Here is a 17181-nt window from a genome sequence, read left to right as displayed (position 1 = left end):
ACACTGATGTCTAAGGTAGCGATCAAAATAGAGTAAAACACCTTTTGAAAGTACTTTGAAGCTGCAAATAATTTTTTTATCATTACATCATTCCACCAGTAGGTGGGGAGGAGTGACTGGGTACCTTATATTAAGTGTATAACTACAATGTGCTGACATTGAAATTAATAATTTGATACAATGCACTTATTGTGCACATACATGTTTTTACATTGTTCTTATATTTTGAAAATACCTGCATGTAATTACAGCTGTAATTACTTTCTGTAATTACATCTATAATTACACTGTTGACACTTCCCTTACACCTCAACCCGCCCTTAAACCTATACCCATACCACCAAACCTGTCCCTAACCTTTCCCGTATCCCACCTCAGTAGCAGAAAGTGTCTTGCAATACAATATGAACAACACAATCAATACATTCTTTTTTTATATAAGTGCATATAGTAGTTAAGTACACTTAATATAAAGTGGGACCAGTGACTGCCATAAAATGTATCTGTCATTGAATAAAGACATTTAAGACATTCGTTCAAAAACACTGATTCATCCAGTAATGAAACAAGGAAAGTCTTTGAGTGAGTCACTGAATCATTCATTCAAACCAATTTTGGTAAATAACTAATTCAAATGAATATATATATATATAAAAAAAAAAGACTACAGCATTTAACATTTTATTGGAATCTCTAGTAAATTACATGTTTTTTTGTTTTAGTTGTCTATTCAGAATTGTGGGAGAGTCCTAAGAATTCAGAATCCAGAATCTTGCAGCTCTCAAACACTCACACACAAACCTGTGTAAACACCTCAATGTTTGTTTTTTCTGTGGCACCAGGAGTTTGCTGTGGTGTGGTAGCAATTTGTAAAACGAAACAGAAAAAATGATGTTTGGAGCAGGAAATATTAAATGGCCAAACAAGATCTCTCATTTCTTTCTTAGACAACACAGTGACTGCTTTTACACTTTCTCATCCCTCACTATTTATATGTAATGTCTATACACTGGAGTGCTGTTAAGGAGAGTAGGAGGACCGGGATAGGCTTGCATGTTATTGAAACGTCTCTTTGCTCTGCAGAATTAAAAATGTTTAAATGTGTTTAATGGTTCACAGGCATAAAAAGGCCCTATAAAGTTAAAAACCAATAAATGTCTCTCAGATGATAGCAAACTACATCTTTTCCTCTCCTTTTATGCCTGAGGGAATTTTATGAATTAAATGGTTTTTATTTGTTGTTGCTCTAAAGCAGTGTTTGGGAGATTTGAAAGTGTGTATGTGTAAGAGTGTGTGTGTTTGTCCCATTTATTGGAGGCTGTCTAAGACAGCCACTTGTGATAGACGCTGCTGTGTGAGCCTTTTCATTCTCATTCAATAACTGGAATTCAACTCAATAAGATCTCACTCTCAACTCAAAACTTCACTTTCTTATACGCACACAAACACTGAAGGTTCATGTCTCGCTTTTTTTTTCTCTTGTCTCTCATGATCTTGAGAAAATTATCAACTTAAATTAGGGCTGCCAATCGATATAAATATATAAAATATTATAATATAAATTGTAATTAAATACATATTTTCACTAATCAAATTAGAATTCAAATTAGATTATACTTTATAAAGCATTAGCATATAATGAATCAAATTAGTATGGTTAATTGTAACTAATCAAATTATTATTATTCAAATACAGCATTCCTGTATGTCAAACAGTAAAAGCATGGCACTAACAACAGAAAAGTCAGGGTTTGATTCCCAGGTAATGCATGAATTGATCAAAAAAAACTATACCTTCAATGCAATGCAAGTTGATTTGGGTAAATGCATCTGCCAAATGCATAAAAGTAAAAGTAATCACAGTTAATAAAAAAAAATTCAACATCATTGTGGCTACCGATAACATGGAAATCATTGAATAGTCATTATAATAATTGGCCTTAAAATGCATATATTTGGTTTTATTTCCATATCAGTGAAGCCAATCACTGGCCTACAGTCCACAGCAATCCATTGAATTTGTCATTCTATCTGAGGCAGACTTGGCAACCACTGTGTTTTAAGTTAAATGTAATTCAGTATTTAAAGACATTTCTCAAGACTCCTGCATTCTGTTCCGTTATGTTGCTGACCATCCAGTTGAATGGAGAAATATAAGGAAAGGAAAATTCCTTATAACAGAACTTGCCACGAGGCATAATTAGTTAAATTAGTTTTTTTATAGCATTGTTTTTTAGTTTTAGAAGTAATCCCACTAAATGAACGCATTAAATGGACAGACCTAATTTAGGTAATACTGTAACTGAGAGGCTGAGATTAATCCTCCAAATATTACCCGGACCCTACTTATCAGTCATGTAAAAGTTGGGGAGTGTGCATGCCTGGAAAACCTCCCAAAGCTGAAAATTCACTTCAAAATACTTAAACCTGTCATTTTTTTCCCCCCTTATTCCCATATACCCAAGCAAGGGAATCCATTTTTAAAATAATTCTTTCCTTTCATCATATTCTGATTATTATCTTGCCAGAAACAAGTGCATGAACAAGCATAAGTGTCTCTGTGTAATAAATCTTCCTTGCTTTTACAATGAGTGTGTATTTGCATACTTGTGTGTTTTGTTTGCTTTATCTTTGTCAATCTGGTAAAAGGACTGGAGACAAAGTGTCGCGTCAGGCTGTAGGAGGGGGTGCTGAAACCAGTTGTCTGTGTTTATAGCTGCTCTGTTATCTTTGTTAGATAGAAGTTTGCAGACATCATGTCTCATCTGCTTGTGCTTTAGTTCTGGGGGTGTGTGTGTATCTGTGTGTTTGTTTGAGATTGTTGTTAGGACTATGTAGAAGTAAAGCCTGGAAATTTTCCACAAGAGGTCAAAATCAGGGCGTATAAACTAGAGTGAGGCGTCTTCGTTCTGTCCCTCAAGCTGTCTATTCCTTTTTTTCTCTTCTTATTCATCTTTTTTTCATCAGCATTGCAGCCCGTTTCTTGATTATTGTTCGGCCTTTTCCTGTCTCTTCTGAAGAAAAGTGGCACTACTCAATGTGATTTCAGAAAGACTGTTTCTTCCATCTCATTTCACTGAATTGTGTGGTACATTTATGTTTCTGTGTTGTGATATGCATGTCGTTTCTGATTATTGCTTGTAAGATGGTTACTAAAAGGTAAAAATAGTTTTTTTTTTTTGTTGTTGTTGTTGTTGTTGTTGTTGTTGTTTTCTTGTGGTACAAAACAATATTTTGAGAGTATAATGCCAATATGCAGTCCTGTGCAAAAGTCAACCAAAATAAAAAAAATAAAAAGCTGATTCACTGGGTTATTACAATGAATGTCAAAAGGAAAGTTTGGAAATATAAACTGATATTTCCCAATGACATAGTAAAGCAAAAGAAAAGATATTAAACATAAAAATGGTGAAAAATCTAACATGCCTAAGACATTTTCAAAGTACCGTATAAATGTAAAAAAGCAAATAAGATATTCACAAATTGTTGAATTTAAATTAGCTTTTTAAATTACACTTTTTTTTACACAATATTGACTGAAAAGTCCCTCAAATTATTTTAAAACAGTTCCAGCCAATGCTGATAATTGTCATGTTATGGCCAATGTTAAAATGGATGTAATCCACTAAAAAGGTCAAAATTTTTCAATGTCAAACCAATGTACATCGCAACTTTTGATTTTGAGATGAATACATAAATAGTTATAATTAAGAAAAGCGCTCCAGAAAAAGTCTTAAAGAAATCGCCTCTTTAAATGTGTGTATAATATTAATATCAGCTGAAAAATGGTCAATATATTGGTGTGGAACATGGGAAACTAAGAGACCACCCGCTGTCATGTAAATGAATTGCCGTGCCCGTTCCGTACTTATTTGAGTAAGTACAATGTAACTATGTCACCTTAAAATAAAGTGTAACCCAAATCGAACTTGTTTATAATACTGTTGCGATATCAATGGTCTCATTCACTTATGTATGTGGCAGTGTGTATTAACACTTGTGTGTAGGTGGTGTGTTTAGCTTTGTTGGTCCTAAAATTGATGATGATTTTGTGTGTGTTTTTTTTTGGCATTTCTAGAGGAAGAGTTAAACTGTTGATGTAGCTAAATGCAGTGGACTTTGAGGTAGAATAAAGGCAAGAGGTAGAATAAAAAGAGAAGAATAATAGTTAGTTATTTTCACTTTCAGAAACTGTTAGACCTTTATTGGCTAAGTGTGATCATAAAATCATCTGGTTTACAGGAGCTCTAATCACTTAAATGTGTACGAGAAAATACATTAAAGAATAAACATCTAAATGAAAAAAAAAAAAGCACAGATTCGGTATAATGTATTTTCACTATTGCATAAAGTAAATTTTTGCTAACACATGAATGGCGCCAAATACACATTGTATCCATGAATGATAAATATGCCATACCCCCCCCCCCCCCCCCTCTCTCTCTCTCTCTCTCTCTCTCTCTCTCAGCCTCCCACTGTGTCCGTCCTGTTGTTAATAGACAACCTGGTGGATATAGGGTGAAATCGCCTCTAGTGCAGTTTCTAGAGTATTAATTAAAGCTGCCCTTTGACCTCATGATTCAACCTGCTGATGATTGGTCTTCCATTGCTCAGCCAAAAAAACACACACAAAAAAAAACATACACACCCCTTAAAGGGGTCTTGAACTGTATTATTTTATTATTTTATGTTTCCTGTGGTACACTTATAATGTTGGTATGATTTTTACATCAAAAATGGTCATAATGTAAAAATAACAGGCCTTTTTTCTACCCTGATTTTAGCCCTCTGATTTGAACGTTCTGTTTTAAGGGGGCGTGTCTGCTGTGAGACTTCAGTGTAAGTAACGCCCACTGCTTTGATTGGCTAACATCTTTGCATATGAAATAGCTAAGTATTATACGTGGAATTCTCTCAAAAACTTTTAGCACGTTTTTACTATTACAGTTCTAATCTAATCTAAATCAGATTACTAATCGTGAAAAGTGTAGATTATAGCATTATATTTTAGATTGATTGTGGCACGAAAGGTTGCAGTGGATGAGCATTGTAGCCAATCACAGACATGTTGAGTGCATGAATGCAGCGACCTCGTCATTGTAACTCGATTTCTGCACACTAACGAATGCTTTCATCATAACTAACAGTGCAAACACATTGTAAATAAGAGATTCATTGATTCTAACGGGAGTTTTAGCAAGAGTCCAGAACACTCACGCTGTTTGATTGACAGTTCCAGCGATTGTAAAGGGAGCGTTCTTTGATTGATCTCTATATATAATTTAATATATGAATCATTACATATCAGAAACATATACATTTTGGTTAGACATGTACACATAATCTGTACATATCAAACGATCTGTAACAAAGCAATTGTGACACAAAAACGTTTTTTCTCACATAAGCGTGTTGCGTCGTTCCTGTGAGATCCAATATAGTAGGCACAGCATAGTTTTTTTTTATTTCAGGCTCTCTGCAAATCCAATGCAACTGTGTTTTTCCACAGCCTGGACTCTTTGCACTCTTAAAAGGCACGTTTATCGCTTAATTGCTCGATCCACAGTGGGCAAGGCTGCTGAATTTTAGGGTTTGTGATGTCACCAACCCGGGAAGAGCATTGTTGTTGTCTCTACCAGCCGTTTGTTTTAGTCTTTAAAAATCAATTTCTGTAAAAGAAAATACCTCCCTTTGCATTGAACTTTGAGCGTCTTAACTTTGCGGATGTTGTTTATGTTCAACAACATTACACACAAACTAAAGTTAAAAAAGTGAAATCATAATCAACTACCCTTTTAACTGAATGAGTGATTTTGGATGTCATTGTGGCAGAGCCTGAAAGGACACCGTTGGCCTCGTAGGAGGTATGGAGGGCTTTATGTGAGATATGTCAGCTGGATTAAGAGTATAAAAAGGACAGAATGATGGTAAGACATGGAGGGAGACCGGGACATGTCCTTGCACCCTCCTTAGGTAGTCAGACAGCAATAAAAGCCCTTTAATTCAGTGTGAAATTGGGTTCGAGTGCAGATATGTATGCAGTGGATTTAATATACTTCATTAGAATGTGCACTGCGGTGGGGGCTTTCCATTGACTTCTATTGTTTTTATGCTGAGCTAATGATATTCTCGATCCATTTTCATTTACATTTTCATTAAGAGATTATTTAGTGTATTTATTAAGCCATTTTCCTCATGGGAGCTGTTGGCCAGTCTCCACAATGTAGGTGATTTCAGGTTTTACTATCCTTGTGGCAGACAAAAGCTGACCCACACATGCAGACAGTCAGGTGTGGAGGTGGTTTGCACATAAGTTGCAGCACCACAGGAGATGAAATCGGCCAATCATGAAGCCAGCTGAGCCCCCACTGTGTCCTGTCGTCCCCTCAGCCCCATCCCTCCCATTCCCTCTTTCTTTCTCCTCGTTTTCCTTTACCTGGTGGTAGGGGTCATGTCACAGGCTCTGAGTAACTCTGACTGTGCTGACAATGTGGACGAAAACCACACAAAAAAAAGTCCCTTCAAGAGAAATCCATCGCCCTTGAACGATAAATGAATGACAAACTCCACAAAAGAGAGTTTCCCTTTTTACGTTTCTTGAATTCCATGCCACTCTTTATCTCGCTCAGCCATTTTTACCTCATTTACCTCATTACCTCATTTTTGCTCTTGTTAAATTTAGTTTGTTAAAATGTATTTTCAACAGTGTTGTTCTCTCACTCCTGACCTTCTCTTAGCATGACATGAATAGAACAGATCTATATTCTGTGACAATTATGTGGGTAAGTGACTTCTTAGATAATATTAATACAAGTTAATACTGCAGAAGCAATATTAACTTTAATCAAATGAGATTTCAATTATCTCTTTATTCATGTATTTTCTTTCTTAATATTTCATTTGCATTGTGGTTGCAAAGTGGAGTGTTGCAAAGCCAACTCTTTCTTTCCTCTTCAGTTATTTAACTATCTGTAGTAGAGGTGGGCGATATACCGGTAGACACGATAAACCAGTAGAAATTTGTCAACCAGTAGAGATTTTGGACCATGCATCTTCTCTATTGCATGCTGCTATGCTGCACTGTCACGAAAGCTTATCGTTTGCATGCGTTTTTTAAAACGAGTGATTTTGAACCGTTGAAATGCAATAGTCAGCAAAAGGGAACTCATTTCACAATATGCGTGCGCTGATGGTTTCTGAGGACTTTGAGACGTGCGCACATGAAGCCGCTGCTCATAGAGCGTAGTACTGAACTGAGTTCTTTTTGCCCCTTAATTGGGCTTCAACTGTTATACACATACTTGTGTGTCAAAATGTCAGTCTTAGCAAGTGTCCTCGTAAACACAATCATTTATGTCTTAAGTGAACGTAAACGGTGCATTTGTAACAGTATAGTGGATCCGTGTATTTGGTTTTAATGTGACAGTAGCCTAATAATCCTGCTGGCATTTGTGTCATTAATGTTAATCAAACAACAAAAAAGAGAATATTTCTCAATGCTCTTGACTGAATCCCTTTTGTCAAACTTTAATAAGAATAAATGGTAACACTTTACAATAAGGTTCATTAGTTAACATTATAGTTAATGAATTTACTAACAATGAGCAATACATTTGTAACAGTATTTATTAAACTTTGTTCATTTTAGTTAATAAAAATAGCTGTTCATGCAGTTGAATATGCAGTGTTTTTATATACATTTGATTACTTTATACAATTTATTTAGGCTAGTATTTCTTATTTCTGGTGCTTGAAGTTTTTCAGATAGGTCTGTTTCTTTGTTCTATTGTAGTTTGTTTTCCCATTGCTTGTAATATTATTATTATTAGTATACGTCTTTTGTAACATTGAAATTGGTGACAAGAATTATGAAATGGTATAATTTTTTTTGATGATATAAAAACCTTATTTAAAGCAAAAATAACTATATTGTGATTATATATCGTTTATGTGACATAACATTTATTAATTATATTGTAAGTCTGTACTATTTTGTTTGAAACATTTGGAAATAAAACCCTAAAAACTAAAATCAATCATTATATGTATATATTTTATGAGAGATTTTATCCATCACAACTTTATAATGTACAGTATGTAACAGATATTTATTTTGAGATTTGCTAAAGCAGTGTTGTTAAAATATTGTCTTGAAAGATTAAAATAGGGGAAATGAGTGAGCACAGTTATTTATCACCTTTATGTGCTTGGCTTGCGTTCACCAATCTATGTTGTTTGATTTTCAAGAGTGTTTTCGATTAAATCCTGATCAATTCTTTAATTAGCGATAGGCAGTGAAAGTCAATGTCTTTTGCTTTGCTGTGTTAGTGCTGGTCCTATCATTAAGTCTTGCCTGACCCTTTTGTGCTATAGTCTGAATTGATTTCACTATAATTTTGTTTTCAGAGGAAGGGATACAGCTTGCTCATAATGGTTTTGACAAGCAATGTAGACTCAATTCAGAATTTTATTTAGGCAATTTGCATCACTAAATCATTTATATGATGTTGTTATTTCCAGACCCACAAAAAGGCTAAATGAGCTGCTTCTGTTATACTGTTGAATATTTGATGATGGAGATAAAACACAAAAAAACAAAAATGAAAGTGTCACTGGCACATTTTCTCATTCCTCTTTCTCCAATTATTCTCTCTACCATTTAAATTTTTAATTAAGCTATAAAGTGTGAGAGATTGTGCCGTTTTGAGAATGATAAAAGTACGATAAATTCTTTTTCAATATACAACAGTCCAGCAAACACTTAAGAATGGCAGTATCATTCTGATGGAATATCATATCGTGGAGTTTATATGAGGTGACACTGTAAGGTTGAGTCTGTTGTTATAAGCCTATCAAGACTCCAAACACAACCGATTATAGAGATCTTATTGCTTACATGCACTTGCAGGGAGTGATTAAACTGAACCAGGGGGCTTTCCGTGCCAAATTTTGTAACATCTTAATACGGTATGTGGTTTGCATCCATTTGCTCTCTTCAACCGCTCTCTTTTCTCTATTCCTGTATTGCGTTGCGTGTCAGCTGCTGGTTACCCTAGGTGTTCTGCACAGCTGTCACCCCTCAGGAAGCAGAAAAGTAACAGCGTGTCCTATTGGGCTTTCCAACAACCGTTCTCACTCACTTAATGCTTTTCAGATAATGTATGTCTTCACTGAAACCTTATGAGAATGGGATGTCTTCCTATCGGGAAGGGATATTGAGATGGCATGATAGACTAGGAGGACAAAAGGTTAAAGAATAACAAGTTTTGTTTTAGACTAGTGGCGTGTGGAAGCCCGTCTGTGGGGGTTTTTTTCTGTTTTTTCTTCTGTATAAATCCATGTTGCAGATTCATTTGATATTTTTTTTAACCATGACTTTTCATCTGCACTTTCCCCCATCACATTCATGCCACGTGACCTCTGTGAAACCGCAATGTTCTCAAGGGAGGTAAAAGAGACGCTGCCTTCCTATGAAACTTTATCTGCTAATGTGGCCACTGGACAGTGTTACTTGATAAAAATGTCACTTTACACACTATATGAGCTATGTTTTGTTTTTATTTTAGTACTGACAATTATTGTTCTCGTTACTTATTTATTTATTTATGCAGGGACTGCCTCCTTGGCTGAAACACCCCTGCTTTAAGGTAAAGTCACACTAGTGAAAAATTCGGTGAAATTTTTTAAATACATATCGAAGTCAATACTTCAGTGAAGTCACCTTTTTTAACCCAAGCAGCTTTCTGTTGGTAAACGGCAAATCTACAAACCCATTGTGAAATCTGCGTGAGGAAATCTTTCTCCCTCCTCACACGAAATACCCAACCACGTGTTTTCCAATTGAAATGACCAGAGTTCGCCAGTGAAAATTTGTTGAACAACAAGAAAAATGGATCATTGCTCGGATGGCTTTGTTCTCTGAGTGTGTGTGTGTGTGTGTGTGTGTGTGTGTGTGCCATTTTACCTCTTAAATGTAGTCTCTGGCCAATATAAGTGACCCCTGAAATACACAAAACTGCAACCAATGACCGACCTTTCTGCTGCTTCGTCTCTCTCTCTGTCTCTCTCTCTCACTCAAGCACACTGTCCACTGTAGCTACTGGCCTCCTCGTCTGTATGAGTCACAGCAAACACGTTCAATTTTCAGTTCACTTATTCTTCTGATAGACTCCAACTGTGAGGGTTCATCTAAACTGACAATCAGTGCACCTCCTCTACCCCTCCTGTTCACTTTCTTTTCTTCTTTAATCCTCCTAGGGGAGTTTTGCCAACTCTGACCACAACCTTGAAATTAAGCACCCACCACCCCTTATGCAATGCCTTTCTCTAGTCAAATGTGTATATTGGGCAACCCAGGGCATTAAGGCATGAGGTTTTGAAAAAATAAATGACCTTAAAAAAAAAACTCCTTAAAAGTTGAGAGAATAATATAAATATAAAGCCTAGTATTCATATTATTGGGCAGTGGTACGGTCAACACTGTATCTAACCATATTAGTTTCTACAATCTTTCAGATTTTAAAGTAATATGTCTGTTTGCATTTAAAAAATTTAAAATATTGCACTAAATGATCACAGGCAATTAGAACACATTTGATGTTAAATATTACTCTACATAGAACAGATTTTGAACCGATGGCAATTTTCCTGTCAGAAGAAGCAAAAATGGAAACCAAGTGACGGACAAAATTTCCTGTCGCTTTCCGTGGCTGGGTGACAAAAATCAGATTTACATGGAAGAGATAACTTTTATTGCTTGACGCTTTGTCCTAATCAGCTGTAAAGCAATAGTGTTATGCAAGTATCGTAGTACTCCGTCTTGAAAAGCTTTATCCCTTGCTAATAGAAATATGACCAGAAATTGCACTGTAATTTCTCCCATCTCTCATTATTGTTTGCCACTCTCAAGATTGCTGTTTATCAAGATTAAAGATAAGTGGAAACTGATAGCATAACACTATCATTTATTTTCATCCTTAAAACTTGTGAACTTTTATATGTAGTAAGACATAAAGGGAGATGGGAAATGAAAATATACTGAAAAGTAGAAATTGCCCATGCATTGATGAGTGGTTCACAAAATTCAGTGGTGCTTTAATGTACTTATTATTTTTGTAATAATAAAAGGAGATTGTATAATTGTTTGTATTGTCATTGTACAATTGTCACCCTCATCATCGAAGGTGCATTTTTGGTAACATTGAAACAGCACAATTTATCATCACTTCCTCAAAAATAAGATGTGTTTGTGAAACAAAGCAACCAAATTGGACTTAAATCCATAACAATATGGTGTACCTGGCCAATTCTCAGGGATTACGAAGACTTGGGCGACAAGGCATTGCAGGCTATCATTAGCCAGGCGTTCAACAGAGACATGTCTGTCTGCTGCATGCTCTCATCTCCCTGTCAATACCTGCACTTAACAGTGAAAACAGATGTTCTTCTTCCATTCCTCCTCCCATGTTGAGTGTCACCTGCGTCTTAACAAGCTGTTTGTCGCTAGTGCTGCAGGGGGCTGGGTGGGATAGTCTGGTGTCTGTGTTCATTAGCTGCCTCTAAATCTTGCTCACACCTGGATTCCTAGTCACCACTGTTTCTCTGTGTGACAAACATAGAAGAGAAGGGAGGCTTCAGCCCAGGCAATGACAGGGCTTCTCGGCTAATTTCTGGTTTGGTAATCTCAAGATAGAAGTGATTGGCAAAGATTGAACCTTAAATTCATCCAAGAGATTACTTGGAATTAACACCCTAAACACAGTAATGCTGCCTACTCGCTGGCTATGACTGTGTGTGCATCTTATAATGTGTATATATTGTTAAAATATTTGTGTGTGTGTGTGTGTGTGTGTGTGTGTGTGTGTGTGTGTGTGTGTGTGTGTGTGTGTGTGTGTGTGTGTGTGTATACACTCCCATTCAAAAGTTTGGTGTCAGTATGATTTTTTATGTTTTTGAGAGATCAATGTTCAATACAATACTTTAATTATAAAATAAACAAACAACAATACGAAAGTAAAGCGGCAGCTCCTCACGGACGACTGGATGTTTATTTCCTTGGCCAATATTTAGTTTTTTGTTCTTTTTGCTGTGGTAGACTGAAAACCTTTGCATGCCTATTTACTGCACATGACCTTATACTTAACAATTCAGCATATTGCTCTTGGTTGAACATACCCATTCGTCATACAGCAGAAGGCTCTTAGCAGCTCTTATGTTAAATTGTTACTTTACGTGACGTGATGTGAAGGTAACCCATGCTCTGAATTTGTCCTCTGCATTTAACCCATCCATGTTTGTGCACACACATTAGCAGCAGTGAGTAGTGAACACACACACACCCGGAGGTGCCTTGCTCAGGGGCAACTCAGTCGTGGGTATTGAGGATGGAAGAGAGCGCTGTTCATTCATTCCCCCACCTACTTTTTCCTGCTGGTTTTGAGAATCAAAGTCTGACTGCCCCAAACACTGATTTGTTTCTTCCTGTTGAACAGTGGTAGTCATAATACACTGCCATCAAAATGAATTTGAATGTAAATTCAAATTTAAGCATAGTGGCCTATCCTATGTATTCTGGAGCAATAAAGGTGACTGATGCTTATAAACTGCTGTAAATCTGGTACAGATTTACATTAAAACAACAGCATCATGTTCTTAAACTCTCCTTCTATCTAAGGGATTGGACTATTTATACGAAGAGGCTCACCTGACACTTAAGTCTTGATTTTTCAAGCGGTTGTGATTTGTTTTGAGCCTTCATTATGCTGTTCCATTGAGGTCCTCTCAAAACCTTTTTTTTTTTTTTTTCATCGTTCATCTCCTTCTTCAACTGTTCTTGTTCTCCCTTTTATCTTTATTTCTCCATTCACTCGACTGACAAGGGCTTTTGAAGCTAGGTCATGAGAGCATATAATAATGCCATTATGATTCACTGATCTTCTACTGGAGCAAATGGCCCCTCCTTCCCTGAGTGAGCCACTTTTTAAAACCAACAGCGCCGACGACGATTAGCCTGGCTCTGTCCTGTCTAATGAGCTCCTTGTTAAAGTTTAATGTCTGTGTTCCACTGCAGTCGAGAATTTTAAGCGCCGGCTCCGACTCTCTTCTGGGGAAGTGTGCCACGTTGGGCTGTTGTTCGAGAGCCTGCTGATGATGCTTTTAGTTTTGCACTTACAAACATGTCCCAGTTCTTTGGCCCGAGGGCTACAGCTTAGAGGATTATTATGAATGCTTAGAAACTTTTAATCTCAAACTGTGTGTTAAGCACACTATTCCTCTATTACTTATAAGTCAGTGGTTCTTCTTTGTTTAGTTTTTTTTATTGAGGGTTTGTAAAGCCTTTCAAGATTGGATATGTGACTCAATTTGATATTCTAAAGGGACAGTTCACCCATAAATGAAAATCCTGTCATTATTGTGTTATTCCAAACCTGTATGACTTTGTTTCTTCTGGTGAACACAAAGATGATATTTTGAAAAATCTTTCAGCTGTTTGCGTGTACAGTGAAAGTCAATAGTGTCTAAACAACATGGCATCCCACTTACAGTTGTGGTCAGAATTATTGACACCCCTGCTAAATATGATCAAAGATGGCTGTAAAAATAAATCTGCAATGTTAATCCTTTTGATCTTTCATTCAAAGAATTCACAAAAATTTAACCTTTTATTGAAGTAAAATAATTAAAAAGTAGGGGGTAAGTCACATTATGAAATAAATGCTTTTCTCCAAAACACGTTGGCCATAATTATTGGCACCTTTTTATTAAATATACTTTTTGCAACCTCCTTTTTCTCCTATAATGCCTGATGAGTTTGGAGAACACCTGAGAAGAGATCAGAGACCATTCCTCCATACAGAATCTCTCCAGATCCTTCAGATTCCCAGTTCAGCACAATCATTTTCTATAGGGTTCAGGTCAGGGGACTAGGATGGTCATGGGAGAAGCTTCATTTTGTGCTCAGTGGCACATTTTTGTTGATTTTGATGTTTGTTTTGGATCGTTGTCCCGATGGAAGATCCAAACATGGCCCATTATAAGATTTCTAGCAGAAGCAGTCAGTATTTGCTAGAATCCATGATACCATGTATCTGAACAAGATGGGAAACAAGCAAAAAAAAAATAGGCCCACAACATTAAAGATCCAGCTGTATATTTAACCGTGGGCATGGGGTACTTGTTATCCCTTTTTGCACCAAACCCATAGTGTGTTTGCTGCCAAAAAGCTATTTAAAAAAAAAAAAGTTTCATCTGACCATAGAATCCATTCCCTTTTGAAGTTCCAGTCGTGTCTGACAACTGGAGTTTGTTTTTGGATGAGCGAGGAGGATTTTTCTTGAAATCCTCCCAAACATCATGTGCTGATGTCGGGTTTGTTTTATTATTATTATTTATTTTTTTAAATGTATGCTTTCTGACCCCCAAGACTCAACTAATTTCTGCAATTCTCCATCTATGATCCTTGGAGAGTCTTTGGCTACTCAAACTATCCGCCTCACCGTGCATTAAGGCAATATAGACACACGTCCTTTTCCAGGCAGATTTGTGACATCTTTAGTTGATTGGAACTTCTTAATTATTGCAATGATGGTGGAAATGTGAATTTTCAATGCTTTAGCTATTTTCTTACAGCCACTTTCTATTTTGTGAAGCTCAACAATCTTTTGCTGCACATCAGAACTATATTCTTTGGTTTTACTCATTGTGACGGATGATTAAGGGAATTTGGCCTTTGGGTTTCCTCATATTTATACTCGTGTGAAACAAGAAGTCATAGCTAGAAAATGTCTTGTTGCTATAGTCACCCTGGTGTTCTAAAAATATATATATATATTAATGGGAATATACTTCAGAGATATTTTACTCAAAGAATTCTAGTGGTGCCAATAATTGTGGACAGCGTCAGGAGAAAAACAATTTATCTCATAATGTGATTTTTATTTTATTTTTATTTTTTTACTTTCAATTCTTTCACAATGAAAGGTTACATTTTTGTGAATTTCTTGAAGGAATGATCAAATTGATAAACAATGCGGATTTATTTTACGGCCATCTTTGATCATATTTACCTGGGGTGCCAATAATTCTGACCACAACTGTACTTTCATTTAATGCAAACAAAACACAGAGAATTTTTTTAATGTTTGGGTGAAATATCCCTTTAGGGATTGTCTAACCAGTTTCTAGTCTGCTACTTTGATATGTTTAATATTTGTCATCCTCAAAATGAAGCTTGAGCTATTTAGTGCGGAAATAATGTTTGCAGTCAGAGTGCATTTTAATTTAGGCCAGAATGGCATTTGAATTTTCCAGTAAAGATTTCCAGTCAAAAAGTATATGGAAAGGTGGGCAGATTTTACCCAAATGAAGGTGTCTGACAAGTGAATAATCTTTTGTATGTCTGCACAAACATTCAGCATTCTTGTAAATGAATGAAATATGTGCCCTTTTTTTCATCTCTTAGTGATCATGCTGGAGTGAGGGGACACAGAAGATCTTAATGATCTCTTGGATGTGAAGTTCCACAAGCTGCTGAGTAGACGAGATCAAGGAAGACTGGAAGACAAGCGAAGAAGTGAAGGAAGGAAAGAAGGAAGGAAGGAAGGAAGGAGTTGGTTGGACTGGCTGAAGGGGGAAAAAGAAGGGCTGGATGCTAGCCTCTATTTATTCTAGAATTTCCCAGTTTCCTCAGAGATGGCCTCCAACTTCAATGACATTGTCAAGCAGGGCTATGTCCGCATGCGGAGCAGGAAACTGGGGGTGAGTAGTAATTTATAGCTTTTAGTGCACATGATCTTAATTATTATTAAAAAAATGTAACTTGTCTTTTCAGGTAAAATTCTATTTTATTTATTTATGTTCTATTAATTATTTTTATTTATTTATTCCAGAGTTTTCTTGTTTTAGTTTTAATAATCATTTTAGTTTGGTGTTTGGTGAAGGATTTTCTTTGAAACAATTTCAATACAAAGAAAGTAATACAAAGTAGTACATTGAATTAAACATGAAATTTTGAAGCTGAAAGACTGATATAATATTTTGTTGAAAAATGTTCTCCAATAATCTGTTTGTTTTATTCACAAAAATTGTTGTTATACCAACGCTACACCATTATACCAATGGTATAACATTTCTCAGCCCAGTCCCTATTGCTGTCCAGTAGCATTTAGTGAATTAGCTTATTATTATCTTATTATAACGTATTATTATGCCATGTACAAAAATGTATTTTAGTTTAAGTTTTTCACAATCATGATGTTATTTTAATTTTATTTTTAGATAGATTTATATATATATATATATATATATATATATATATATATATATATATATATGTATGTATGTATGTATGTATATATATATATATATATATATATATATATATATATATATATATATATATATATATATATATATATATATATATATATATATATATATATATATATATATATGTATGTATATGTGTGTATATAATATATTCCTGTGTTTGTTTTAATTTCCGTTAATAATTGTGCTGGAGCCAAACATCATATATCATTTTGTGTTGGTCAGCATTTGCTTTAATGGTGTGTGATAGGCAAGGTAATGAAAGCATTGCTGTATGTGGCATCAAAATGTCCAAGTATTGTTTATCATTTCATCCAGATCAGACTAGACGTCTTACACAAAATCATTTTACTGGGTAATTGTATGTTTTTGAAGAGATTGAGCAAATGATTCCCTTGGAATAGGCTTTGTGAACCAATAATGCTGCAGGACGTAGGGGGACTACATTCATACTACTAACTTAACTTCATCTCTGGCCCGGAGACCTCATTACAGCTTTACAATCTTCCGCTGACAGGAGCTTCAGCCTCACAGGGTCTGAGAGCATCTCCTCTGCTGTCCCAGTTAGTTACACTTACATAAGTTTTTTTTTTTTTTTTTTTTTGCCTCTGGAAAAATCTCATTCTTTCTTCATTTTCTTTTTGTCATTTTACTTGTCATTTTTCATTAGTATTTCATTGTGTTTGTCTCTTGCTTTATTTGCATTACAATCACTTTCCATTACGAGTTTTCCTGCTCTGCATATGCTTTTATGATTACAAGCATATGTTTTAAAACTATTTCACTGCTGAAATCAATCTGGATGAACCGCATTGAAGTTTCAGAATGTCTAAGAAGTTCCAGCACTACCATGTC

The 17181-nt window shown here is 35.6% G+C and overlaps 1 protein-coding gene across 1 annotated transcript in view; it reads left to right on the top strand.

Annotated features, from left to right (window-relative positions):
• Window positions 1–17181, top strand: part of dok4 (docking protein 4) — a 42019-nt gene that overhangs the window by 10720 nt on the left and 14118 nt on the right. Inside the window, exon 2 of the mRNA XM_082150336.1 lies at window positions 15461–15756. Within this exon, the coding sequence (XP_082006462.1) occupies window positions 15691–15756 (66 nt within the window). The 5' untranslated portion in view covers window positions 15461–15690. The remainder of the gene's footprint in view (window positions 1–15460; window positions 15757–17181) is intronic.

The sequence above is a fragment of the Leuciscus leuciscus genome (genome assembly GCF_965113295.1).
Source record: "Leuciscus leuciscus genome assembly, chromosome: 2".
Classification (NCBI taxonomy): Eukaryota; Metazoa; Chordata; class Actinopteri; order Cypriniformes; family Leuciscidae; genus Leuciscus; species Leuciscus leuciscus.
The sequence above is the reverse complement of the archived record's forward strand: the minus strand, read 5'-3'. Positions and strand labels throughout refer to the sequence as shown.